Source organism: Henckelia pumila, chromosome 4 (assembly GCF_033568475.1).
Source record: "Henckelia pumila isolate YLH828 chromosome 4, ASM3356847v2, whole genome shotgun sequence".
Taxonomy (NCBI): domain Eukaryota; kingdom Viridiplantae; phylum Streptophyta; class Magnoliopsida; order Lamiales; family Gesneriaceae; genus Henckelia; species Henckelia pumila.
The window spans coordinates 67,903,529-67,917,680 of NC_133123.1; the positions used below are offsets into that span (position 1 = coordinate 67,903,529).

At 36.6% G+C, this 14,152-nt stretch overlaps 1 protein-coding gene and 1 long non-coding RNA gene across 2 annotated transcripts; both read right to left on the minus strand.

Moving 5' to 3' along the window:
* Positions 1-4,674: 4,674 nt before the first annotated feature.
* On the minus strand, positions 4,675-5,411 carry LOC140894550 (uncharacterized). Its single transcript, XR_012153857.1, has 3 exons — positions 5,328-5,411; positions 5,109-5,227; positions 4,675-5,016 (listed from the first exon to the last, which is right to left on the minus strand). It is a non-coding gene; the product is annotated as an uncharacterized lncRNA (long non-coding RNA).
* A 4,669-nt stretch (positions 5,412-10,080) lies between these two features.
* Positions 10,081-11,547, minus strand: LOC140861141 (uncharacterized). The gene has a single exon (XM_073264151.1). The coding sequence runs from the start codon at positions 11,545-11,547 to the stop codon at positions 10,081-10,083; it is 1,467 nt and encodes a 488-aa protein (XP_073120252.1).
* Between the last annotated feature and the right edge of the window lie 2,605 nt (positions 11,548-14,152).

Consider the following 14,152-nt stretch of genomic DNA (forward strand, 5'->3'; position numbering starts at 1 on the left):
AGGTCACATTTTTTTTCATTGAGGCAGTGCAATAGGCACATATATTACACATCCAAAAATTCTCAGATGAGAAATGTATGGTTCTTTACCAAATGCAAGCTGCAATAGGGAGTATTTATGATATGTACTTGGTCTGATGTTGCATGTCCCCGTATAGAAATAGGTAGTTTTGTTTTCATAATCATTGGTCTAAAAATCAGTTGTAGACGGTTAATCAATGATTTAAATAATCCATTATATATATGCACATGAGCAACAGGATGTTCAACGTTGGCCGATTGACTAGCACTACGACCTAGTCTTGCAGCACTGCACAACATATTCCATGTATCAATGCTTTGGAAGTACATCTCAAATTCATCTCATGTATTGGATTTTGAGACTCTAAAGCTGTCACAAGAGTTATATTTGGAGGAGAGACCAGTCTGATCCTATCATGTGAGGAGCGGAGGTTTAGGACACTAGTTATCCCTATGGTAAAGGTCCAATGGTTGAATCATTCCGAGGAGAAAGCTACTTGGGAGACCGAGGTCGATATGAGGACACGTTACCCGAAATTATTTGGTATGTATCTCAATTTCGAGGATGCAATTCAATTTAAGGGAGGAGAGTTGTGACGCCTGGAATCTTCTCACGTAAATTCGCATGCATAATTAGGAAAAATAGTTAAATTAAAATAAATAAAAAAGCGTTAAATGACTTTATATGCTATTATGTGATTTATGTGTAGTATTTGCATGTTTTAAATTTTATTTTAGCATTTTGTTATGTGTCATTTCTTACAAATCATGCACTTGCCACGTACGGGAGTTTAGAAAGTGGAAAAACATGTCACCTAAATTAATTAGCGTTTATGGAAGATTTAGTCAATAAAGATCTTATTGAATTATTTGTTCTGTTAATAACGTAGTGGTTAGTGGTTCCTAATTCTTAGCATTAATTTGTTATTCTGTTATTGTAAATGGTTAGACTATTTCTTTTATAAATAGTCAGGAGCTTATGGAATAAAGGATATTGGATTGAATTCACAACTTTCACTTATTTCTGTTGCCTCCTTTTGTTTTCTGCTCCCTTGTTAAATTATTACATAATTTTTGGTACCAGAGACATCACAACACATACACCATGGATACTCGTGGCAAAACTAATGCCGAATTCCGCAATGACGTCAATGAAGCATTAACCCGACACGAATCCAACTTTGATCAAGTACACACTACTTTGCAAATGGTGTTAACCGAGCATCAAGCCCTTCGAACTCTACACACTACCCATCCGGACACCAGTGAAGTTGATTGGATGAATTTACACACCCACACCACTCTCGCTCCAACACCACCCATAATATCCATCATCACCAGCTTAAATTGTCTTTTCCAAATTTCAATGGTGAGTACTCCATTGGTTGGGTCTATAAAGCGGAGCAATATTTTGCCTTCCAAAATATAGTTCCTGACCAACAAGTGCAGCTAGCTTCCTTTCATTTAGAGGGCATTGCGCTCCAATGGCATCTGTGGTTGACGAAATTCCATGGGCCACTCACCTGGGAGGAATTCACCAAAGTTGTTCTTCTTCGCTTTGGCCCGACTGATTATGAAGATCCCTCTGAAGCTCTCCATCGACTCGAACAAACCTCAACGGTATCGGCATATCAGGAAGCCTTTAAACAGCTCTCACATCGAATCGATGGTCTTTCCGAATCTTTTCTTATTGGCTGCTTCATTGCCGGTCTTTGAGATGACATCCGCTTGGATGTAAAAATAAAACAACCCAAAAATTTGGCATATTCTATAGGAGTTGCTCGGTTAATTGAGGAATGTAATCAGTTACACAAGAAACTCAGCCAACCCATCCGCTCCACATCCACTTTCGTAGCCCCAAAGGCTAGTGCACTTCCAACCGATGGAATATTGGGCCCCTCACCCAAGAATAATATACCTTCTATTCCTCCAACATTTCGCCAAATCACCAATCAAGAGGCTCGTGAGCGTCGAGCTAAGGGCTTGTGCTATTATTGCGATGAAAAATTTGTCCCCGACCATCTTTGAGACCGACCACAATTATTCATGATCTAGGATACACATATCATATGTTTTGAGGACGTTGAAATTGCTAACAAAGTCCCAGAAGCTCTCGAGGAAATGCCAGAAATTTCTTTTCATGCAATCGCAAGGACTACTCATCCCCAAACATTGCGGGTCGCCGGCAGGATGCGAAATAAGGAGATTACCATGTTAATCGATAGCGGCAGCACTCACAACTTCATTTATCAAGCCATTGTCACTAAGTTTGGCTTACCAGTGGTTCATGATAAGAAGTTTCAAGTTATGATAGCGAATCGTGAGAGGATTGGTTGTTCCGGTTAGTGTCAAGCTCTTCCTATCAAAGTTCAGGGCCTTTCCATCATAACCGACTACTATGTCCTTCCTGTTGCAGCTTGCCAACTAGTTTTAGGTGTCCAATGGCTCGAGACACTAGGACCCATTGAGACATATTACAAGAAGCTCACTATGACCTTCCATGTTGACGGCATTTCTCACACGTTTCAAGGCTTGAAACATGCCACCATTTCAGCTTTACATGAAAAAGAAATAGGTTTCCTCCAAGGTTTATTCCAAATGGTCTTAACTTCTGCCAACAACACTCACTACAAAAATTTTTTGGATTCAGCCACGGCAAAAACCGTGGTTAAAACCGTGGCTAAATTTTTTAGCCACGGTTTTAACCACGGTTTTTTAAACCGTGACTAAATGCACCGTGGTTAAGATCATCCACGGTTGTAAACCGTGGCTAAGTTTAACCACGGTTTTTATAAAAACCGTGGTTAAAATAACCACGGTTTTTATGAAAACCGTGGTTAACATTAACCACGTTTTTTAAAATAACCGTGGCTAAGTTAACCACGGTTTTAAAAAAACCGTGGCTAAGTTAACCACGATTTTTTAAAAAATCGTGGTTAACCGTAACCACGGTTTTTTAAAAAATCGTGGTTAACCTTAACCACGGTTTTTTAAAAAATCGTGGTTAACTTTAACCACGGTTTTAAAAAAAATCGTGGTTAACGTTAACCACGGTTTTTTTTAAAACCGTGGTTAAATATGACCACGGTTTTTAAAAAACCGTGGTTATGGTTAACCACGATTTTTTAAAAAACCGTGGCTAAGTGTTTTTTTTTTTTTTTGTCATGATTTAAACTGGAGTTTGCAACATCACAAAATAAGATGAATCGCATACACAATAAATACAACCACAAAATTAACTGAAGGATAATTTACATAGAAATGTGAGAAACCAATTTCGTGATAACTATTCCGAGGCATTTACATTCAAATATCAAACAAAACACTGAAAATATCATAAATTCGTGGACGACTCACAAATATACTACGACGCAAAATACGATGTACACTGATAATTTCACAAATTCGTCGACGGCTCACGAATATACTACAACAAAAAATACGGTGTTCGAGCTTCAACAATTCAAGCGAACCAACCCAACAGTCAACCTGAGACAAGGTACCCAAGAAAAAGATTTAATTTTTGACAATTTATGTGAAAATATGTCACACGAAATTACTTACCTACTCATGGTTGAGTCTCATCGTCATCGTACTCATCATTGTTTGTAGCAAGGTTCGCGTCCAATTGGAAAGATGAAGTACGTCTTTGTGATGACAATCGATGAATGGAACCCCTCCCTGTTGGTGTCCCTCTGCTTGCTGGTGAGCCTCTAAATGCGGGTGAACCTCCACTGATCCCATCTCTGCTCCCTTGCGACGACCTGCGTGTATGTGCTGGGGTGCCACGACCACCATGTGATGCTCCTCGACCCTGAGGGGTATTGCCGCTCGATGAAGATGCACGTTCAATAAATTGACGGAACGATTCCTCCAAAGAGGCCACACGTGCCCTCAATGCCTCGCACTCCCTGGTTGCTTCGAGGGCCTTCTGATCTGCCTCATTGGCCCTTTGTGTAGCAGCTCGTGTCTCGTCACGAAAAGCTTCCAAACTTTGTCCTCCGCCTGCAAAGCCTCTCTGTCGTGGAGCCATCACCGCTGGATACATCGTATTGGCCAACGTCGACAAGCCATACATCCTACCATTTCTTCGCCCACCGCTGATGAGCTTAAAATGTTCATTAATGTCATTGTTTGTAGGCTCGGGATGTATAGTCCCATCCTCCAATGGAGTCATGGCCTCCAACATGTACGCTTCCATTTGTTCCTTTACAAAATAAACAAAATATGTTTAGTTATTTGAAATTATATATTTAAATACAAAATATTTATTCAATTATAAAGTTATGACGCATACATGTAGTTTTCTAGAACGCTCATCCACGAATTTCCCGTCAGACATCCTATGCGTGTGCAAAAATAACTCCCACGCATTCGGCTCGTGCTTGTTCTTCTTACGCTGTAACAATACATTATATCATATGTCATTACAATTCTAGATCAAATAAAATTGCAATGTCTATTGACTATTACATAATAAAACGAAGTTAATTAGTTAGTGAAAATATTACCATGTTTGATCTTGAAGTTTCCATATGTGATACATCTAATAGAAGATTCTCTTTGATTTTTTTCTAATAAGTTATATATTATTAAAAAGCATTAGTTTATCAGCTGGAAGTAATAATCTGTAGTGAAATGAGATAAAAAAAATACAAAGTATAAGTATCAAAGTATATTTATTACTGCGAAAGATAAATACCATGTCGACAACATGCATTGCATAAGACTTGGATCCACCAGTATGCTTCGTCTGGCCTGTCCCAGGACCTGCAGGCTCGGAGTGCTTGTTCGCCTTGTATTTTTTTGACGTGTCCAGCCAAGCTTGAGAAGCCCACACCGCCGTCCACTTGGACCACGTCTCTTCAGTGACTGTATCAGGATGTCTCCCCTGCCCACGCCATCGGTGGATAGTCTGACGGTACAGTTCTTTAATGTTGATGTACCAAACCCTCTTGACATCTGAGTCAATGGCTACTTCCCATCTGTACCTCTTCTGCTCAATCATTTAAGAAATTATTCAATAGTTGAATGTGTAAAAATATTAACAAGGCATGCTATTGTCAATTACAATGAATATATTCTTACCACGAACTCATCCCAATACCATTGTCGTTGATCAGTTGTCACAAACTTCCAAGAGTATCCATCCTCGCAAGTTTGCGTGTAGAATAAAGAAGTCATGTACGAAGAGACTTTATGATTCTCTGGGGCAAACCTTAAACGAGAAATATAAAATATAAGCATAAATTTGACAAGACGCACATTTATTCAATGATGATTACATGATAAACATTTCAAACTTACTTATCATATTCCAACCATATGAACTCTCGTGGATCTTGGTCAGTCTCGTCCTCGGAATATGGTTCCGCCATGTCTTAATATTAAATATCTACAAATGAATAAATATTAATTGTAACAATAAGATATTGGTTGGTTCACAAAGACATACTAACTATGATATTGGATAGAGATTATGCTACCGCTGTTAAACAAGTGCTTAAATATTCAAGTTCGAAAACTGGGAATGCAGCTCAATACAGTGGTCAAATTATGTTTCTTTTTCTTTCTTTTTTTTGAAAATGTCAAATTATGTTTTCTAGTGACTAAATTGTGAAAATTCCTACTCACCGTGAAGACATGTAACTGCTCGAAGCTTTATCAAGGAGGAATCAATTTATATTACATCTCTTCCCATTACATCAAACTTAATGAATAATCAAGCAGAAAAGTTTCCATCCAATCCTTCTCACAGATTCAAATTCAGAATCCCATGCAATTCTCATGTGAAGATCATAACAAGACACTTCTCATGTAAATATAAAAAAAAGTCAATTCTCATTTGGTTCTGCAGAAAAATATGTGCATCAAGCTTCCTGGAGTTATTTTTTTACTTATTAGCATGCACCGATGTTAGATCCCAAAGCCAGGAACCACAATCACAAAACAAGTTGCCATCTCTTTTTAACAAAGAAAAACATTGAATACTTAATTGCTATGCATTGAGGTACCAGAGAGATTTATTGTTGTCTATGAAAGGTACATCGTCACTCTAATACTTCTGAGGTCTGGGTTCTAATTTCATTTCTGGAAGCACATGCCCTTTTCTTTTTCTTTCTTTTTTTTTTTTTCATTTTTGCTTGACAATGGTGTTAATTGATATCTCTTTTGATAATCACAGTGTGGTCAGGTTGCGATTTGCCCTAATATATCTATTGAAACATGATTTAATATAAAAGTTGAATTTATAACTTCATATTTTCAGGATATAAAATAGGAAGTTAGCTATCTCGATTTTAAGGTACGCTTTCAATTTCTTGTAAAATTTCGGTTGCATAAAAATTGAAAGAAAATAACAAGAACAATAATAATAATGATAAAGAAGCCAACTTTGTTCAATAGGGAAGAAAGCCAAGAAACTACGAATATTACCAAAACTTTTCCCAGTTCAATAGCAGATTCTCAAAATTACAACTACTGGTAGGTGTTCATGCAGTTTCGGAGAGACAAATATGCGCTCACATCGACTCTCAATCATCAAAGTACGAGCTCACATCAACAATATGATCAACAAGGTAAACAAACGAATGTTAACAATGCATTTATCTTTTTTTTATACGGTTACTTATAATCATAATCATAATTAGTAAAATAATCAAATACATGATTAAATTTCAGTCAATATACGTATACAATTAATAAATAAATTACGTCTTAATTCAATTGATTATGTCCACCTATATCTTACGTACTTTCATTTTCCTAATGACAAAATTTTTTACAAAAAAATCTGAATGTCTGGATAACAAATTCTTTAAATCCATCGGTACCTTCAAATATAACAACTAGAATTAACAATAAATCATATATCAATTATACGACTTGAATTAATTAAAAAACCCCCAAATTCAAAACCCTAATTTTCGAAATATACCTCTAGGATTCGAAATAGAGCTCCAAACAACAAAACAACCTTTCTCCTAGGCTAGGCGGCGGTCGGCGACGGCAAAAGAGGCGGGGAAACGATGGATGTGTGAAACGTAAATCGAGCGGAACGATCTCAAAACTTATGAAAATGGGTAGTGGAAGATAGCCTCGTCGATAGGATACTAAATATATGCGCAAATCATTTTTTCAAGAACAGGAGGCGTAAATCGAAGCTTCAAGTTCCGTAAGGGAAGGAGGGAATGGAGAATAAGAAAAGGAAAGTGCCGCGCAGGTAAATGAAGCTTCAACTTTCGTATATATGTGTGTTAAAAATATATACATATAACATATATTTATTTTTATAATTTATTTTTATTTTTATTATTTTTATTTATTTTGTTTAAATAAATATTTTAATTAAACATCTCAATATTTATTCTAAAAAATCCTTAGATAAGATGAACTATATTAAATCTGTACAATTATTGTAAAATGTATAATGCATATAAGATAGTGTTTCCATTTATACATATACGAAAATATTTTTGGAATAAACATATCTTAAAAAAAATAAAATTATTTTAATATTTTAATTTAGAAAAATTTATGTTATTTGGAATTTTTTAAAATAATATTTAATATTTAATGGGTAGAGGGTATGATGCGAATTTATGAAAATATTTAAGGATATTTTGAAGAGATGAAATGTTAAAATAATAATGGTTAGATATTATAAGAGTATTGAAACATATATTTACTAATATACACTAATAATATAAAATAAAAACAATAAATTTTATAATACCGACAATGGTAATATAATACTACTTAAATCATAAAAAAATACAACAATTTAATAAAAAAGTTAAAATTGCAACATTAATATACAGAGAAACATGCAAGGAGTTATACAACATTACTCAGTCACTTTCAACATCGAAGTCTTCGTCGCTGCTTTCCAGTACATCTTCGGTTCCACTGTTTGAGCTTACCGCGTCAATTTCATCGTCAAAGTTAACGGTGACATCGACAAGGTTTTCTGAATTCAACAGAAATTGTGTTTCGACTTCATGAACTTGACTTTCATTATTCTGAAATGCACTTGTCGCGTCGTTCAATACGTTATCGTCAGTTACGATGTCTGCAACATAAGCTCTCTGTCTCAAACCGCTTACGTAAAGCCAAGCAGAAGGGGTCCTGTTCGAAGTTGGGTACTGCAAGAACACGACCTGTGAAGCTTGTGTAGCGAAGACGAAGGGTTCGTTTGTGGAAAGATGTCGTGTCCGGTTCACCTCAACAATTTTGTACTTACCATGAACGCGCGTACCTAGCCTAGGATGTGGATTGTACCAACAACATTTAAATATTATTGTTTGCTTCAACGGAAGACCAGGGTATTCCACCTCGATGATCTCTTCGATGAAGCCGTAATATTCGGTTTCAACACCGTCACTCGAATGACCACGAACTTGAATGCCTGAATTGTCTGTGGCTTTAAACGTTGTGTCATGAACAGTGTAGAATTTAAACCCGTTGACACAATAACCTCTGTAAGTATTAACTTTTCGCAACGGACCCAGTGCTACTTGTTTAATCAGTTCTGAGACGAACTCCCCTTGTTCTTCGATAGCCTATGACGAGCATACAATATTATCATTACCACCTCGAATGTGCTAAGAGTATTAAATATCAAATCTTAAATTACATTTAATCTTACTCTGATGTAATATTTGAACCAATCGAAGAAGTTTGCCTGTATATTGGAGTCTAAATCTTGATGACTTATCCCAGGAATCTCTGCACGCATTTGGTCCTCGTAAATGCTGTGCATATATGAAATGGTTGTCAAAATGAAATACTACGGAAATATATACATATCAAGAAGATTGAAATCGTGAACATAACATTGCATACCTCAAATAGGACTTCAGTTCAACACAGTTCAACAAAACATATGTCGCTACGACATGATATTCCTCGTTTGACAGAAATCTAGGTCTTTTACTACCGATATGTCTACCACGTACCATAAATATTGCAAAAAGCTCTGACCCAATCTCGTTCACAATGTTTTGTTGTTGGCGTCTAGTCTTCCGCTGTCTTGTTTGTATCGAGTCACCAAAGTAATGCTCGCAAAAAATGGAAGCCTCACTGACCAAATAAGCATTGCATATGGATCCCTCCACGTGTGCTTTATTACGAACCGTGCTCTTCAATCTTCGTAAAAATCTTTCGAAAGGATACATCCACCTAAACTGCACTGGACCAGCAATGCGAGCTTCGTGGGGCAGATGGACGCAAAGGTGTTCCATACAATCGAAGAAACTTGGTGGAAATATCTTCTCCAACTTACAAAGAATTACCGGTATCTGCTCATGCAAGCGTATCATGTCACTCTGTTTAATATTACGAGCAGTTAGGTCTGCGAAAAATAGACTTAACTCGGTCAATGCCTCCCAAACCTCTCTGGGTAACAACTCCTTGAATGCAACGGGTATTAGTCGTTGCATGAATACGTGACAATCATGACTCTTCATACCGAACATCCGCAATTTGTTCATGTTAACACACCTGGACATGTTCGAGGCATAACCGTCTGAGAAACGGACATCCTTAAGCCATCTGCAAAGAACCTCCCTCGCACTACGCTCCAAAGTATAACTAGCCTTGGGATGTCTACCTGTAGACACGTCTGGATGTAACTCAGGTCTGATACGCATTTCAACCAGATCAGCCCTTGATTTTGCATTGTCTTTCGTACGTCCGGGGACATTCATGATTGTGTTGAAAACATTGTCAAAAACATTCTTCTCGATGTGCATCACATCCAAATTGTGTCTGATCAGATTCGTACGCCAATACGGTAACTCCCATAAAATACTGCGTCTTCTCCAACCACATCTTGCCACATTACATATCTCTCTGTTTCGGATCTCTGAGTCGACATCGTATGAAGGTATAAAACCATAACCATCTATATCATTTAGCAGCTCGGTTCCTGTTCTGATGGCAGGAGCAGGATGCAAAACAGTTCTCCCTCGTACAAACATGTTTTTCTTGCGCCGTAGTCGGTGATCATCGGGCAGAAACTTCCTGTGGTTGTCGAACCATGACGTCTTACCACTGTGCACTAGTGTGAACGCTTCAGAATCAGACATGCAATAAGGGCATGCTTGTTTTCAGCGGTGCTCCAACCGGAAAGCATCGCATACGCTGGGAAATCACTTATGGTCCACATCAACGCTGCTCTCATCGTGAAGTTAGTGTGCGAGTGTATGTCGTATGTGGCAGCACCATCGTACCAAAGTTCTTGAAGCTCGGCAACCAATGGTTGCAAGAAAACATCAAGCTTATCCTTCGGGTTACTCGGTCCAGGTGCGATCACAGAGAGGAACATGACCTCATCTTTCATACACATCCAGGGTGGCAGATTGTACGGGGTTAAAATGACGGGCCATGATGAGTATTGTTGTCCCGTTTGGCCAAATGGTTGGAACCCATCTGTTGAAAGTCCTAACCTGACATTCCGGATTTCTGCAGCGAACCCGGGGTGTGTTTCGTCAAAATGACGCCATGCCGGAGAATCAGATGGGTGTGTCATTGTCTCCATGTCAAAATGGTGGTCGTGATGCCATCGCATATGGGAAGCAGTCGCGGTAGATGCATATAACCGTTGGAGACGAGGAGTGATAGGAAAATAATACATCCTCTTATACGGCGTTTGTTTCTTATTATTCTGGATTCCATGCCGACGAGACGGTTTGTAACGAGGATGTTCACAAATCTTGCATTCGGATAAGTCTGAATCTGTACCCCAGTAAATCATGCAATTGTTGTTACAAGCATCGATTTTCTCGACGGGAAGACCTAGATCTTTGATGAGTTTCTTCGTCGAATAAAAACTGTCAGGCATGTGGTTATCAGCTGGACATAACTCTGACATTAACTGGCACATGTCGTCGAAGTTTCTTTCTGACATGTTGTGCTCATGTTTCATCTTCAATAACCTCGCTAGGACAGACAACAAAGAGTGACCGTGTGGATTTCCGTCCCAGATTTCTTTCTCCGCTGATTTTATGAGCTCATATAATCCTTTGATGTAGTTGTTGGGGATTTCTATGTGATCAATATTGGGGTCTACGTACTGCGACGGACCTTCTTCCTGATAATCTGCAGGTATTTCGTGACCAAGATTTTGATTAGTGAGGAAATATTCTTGATCATGACTATGAAAACTTTGATCTGCAAGTATGTTTTCGGATTCCCAACGCCTGTTCTGAGACCGTGAAGACGACGGAACATCTTGATTGGTATTTGGATAATTTGGACGAATATACTCTTCTCCGTGAAGATGCCAATTGTAGTAGTTCGGTACAAAACCATATCGACCTAAGTGCGCCTTCACTGTGTTGTCATCTAAGAATACTTTGTTTTGGCACTTTTTCTGATTACAAGGACAACGTACTTTACCCGCTGACAAACATTCAACGTGACTAAGAGCAAAGACCAGGAATTCCTCTACACCATTAATATACTCGTTAGTAATATAGCCATTTTGCAATCTACGATACATCCATCCTCTGTCAGTGTGATCCATATTTTCCTACAATAAACAGAATCAGAAAATATGTATGTATTCATTAGCTTACAATTATATTTTTATAATTAATTAAATGCATATGTCTCATAAAATAATTATAACAAAAGATTTAATTATCATGATAGTCTTCTCCATCGCTGTATTTTTTTCACAAATAATATTGATTAACAAATTATACAATACAGCCTTGATAAAATTTAATATATCATGCCAAAAATATTTTTTGATACCATATATATTACCAATTGGAAATTTACTCAACTAAATGTCATGTTCATGAAAATAAATTAGTTAACATAAGAATAAAATAAATTAATTAACAATAAAATATTTTTTTTGGGTTTTTTTTCCGTTACATTAAAAGCATAGATTAATTTGAAATAAATTAAATTTTACTAAAAAAATGAAAAACTAAATATTTTGCATTATGTCTTATATAATTTAAAAATCCTATAGTACATGTTTCGCAAACCCATTTAACATTGGTTTAGTTTTATTTAATTTATATTACGTCAATTTTTTTTAATAAACCTTTTTATATAAGTAAACATATTTAATAAAAATTTGTGAAAATATTATAATCTAATACATAAATTGTATACTTATCTCTATCAATTATTTTATTCCAAAACACATAAATGATATAATCTCCAATACATAAAAAAAAATTCATTCTTATATAGACTGATAGTAATACAAATCCAATAGTCGCACAAAAGTCCACCTCTTTCCACGTTAAAAAATTCATAATTAAAAAAACTTATAAATTATGAGAGGAATCATAAAAATAATTAAGTCAAATATAAAAAAGTAAAAAAATCAAAGCAATTATTTCGGAGTAGGAGAATCATCGAGTCGACGAGTCATTAAGATAAATGAAAGAATATAATTTAAACATGTATATGCTTTAAAAATATGTCGTGTATTCTAATATAATTTTTTTTTATGTATTAATGCGCATGACTTTCATATTAATGTTGAAATAAAATAACTAAAAAATTGAAATAACATTAATTCAATTAGGTAGTTAATTTTAACCAAAACAACTACCGAATGAAATATAAAAAAATAAGATCCAAAGTTGTACTTACCTCACCGAATGAAGAAGCCGCAAATAATTTTGTAAGTTAAGAAAATCAAAGGCGGCGACGAACGATGGCTGTCGAAATTGGGTTCCACGGAATTTTTTCTAAAATAAGAGAAATTGGTACTGAAAGAAAGCCCCAAACAAGAGGATTCCGAAACAACTCTCCGATCTAAATTTCGATCACCGACGAATTTTTTAGTGACGGTCAAAGGTGATTTTTGTTTACAGAATATTCTGAAAATTAAATGGACAATAGCGATCGAAGAGATGAAGTGAAAGCATATAATGGTTATTTAGCCACGGTTTTAAAACAGCGTGGCTAAATAACCACGGTTTTTTAGAAAGCGTGGTTATGTTAGCCACGCTTTTAAATAAACCGTGGTTAACTAACCACGCTTTTTAAAAGCGTGGCTAAATTTAACCACGCTTTTTTTAAACCGTGGTTAAATATAGCCACGCTTTTTAAAACCGTATTTATATTTAACCACGCTTGTAAAAAGCGTGGCTAAAATAGCCACGCTTTTTAAAACCGTGGTTATATTTAACCATGCTTATAAAAAGCGTGGCTAACATAGCCACGGTTTTTAAAAAATCGTGGTTAAATAACCACGATTTTTGAAAGCGTGGCTATTTTTAACCACGGTTTAAAAAAGCGTGGTTAAATTTAGCCACGCTTTTTAAAAGCGTGGTTAGTTAACCACGGTTTATTTAAAAGCGTGGCTAACATAGCCACGCTTTTAGAAAGCGTGGTTATTTAGCCACGCTTTTTTAAAAAAGCGTGGCTAATTTAGCCACGATTTTTTTAAAACCGTGGCTAAATCAATGTTTTTTTTGTAGTGACTGCACCCTCATACTCACCAGACCTCGCTCGCCTTCTCGCTGATTTTTCACACATATTTGCATCACCTACTCAATTACCTCCACGACGTTTGCATGACCATCATATTCCCTTGCACCCAAATGTCAAACCGGTCAGTGTACGCCCATATCGATACCCTTACTATCAAAAAACCGAAAATCAAAAAATTGGTAAAGGAGTTGTTGCAATCTGGATTGATCAGACCCAGTAATTGCCCCTTCTCTTCACCTGTTCTATTAGTAAAGAAGGTGGATGGAAATTGGCGATTCTGCGTGGATTATTGTGCTTTGAATAACATCACCTTGAAGGACAAATACCCAATCCCTGTTATTGACGAACTCCTAGATGAACTTCATGGTGCCAAATTTTTCTCCAAATTGGATATACGGGCTGGCTGTCATCAGATTAGAGTAAAAGAGGATGACATTCCCAAGACGGCTTTTCGAACACATGAAGGACATTATGAGTTCATTGTGATGCAATTTGGCCTCACTAATGCACCTGCTACATTCCAGAGTTTCATGAATGATCTATTCCGTTCCTATCTTCAGAAATTTATTTTGGTTTTTTTAATGATATTTTGGTATATTCAAAATCATGGGATGACCATATCACACATTTGAGACTTGTTTTACAAGTTTTATTGGCTAACAACT

Coding starts and splice junctions, on each gene's coding strand:
- LOC140861141 (XM_073264151.1), bottom strand. CDS start 11,547: ATGGATCACACTGACAGAGGATGGATGTATCGTAGATTGCAAAATGGC.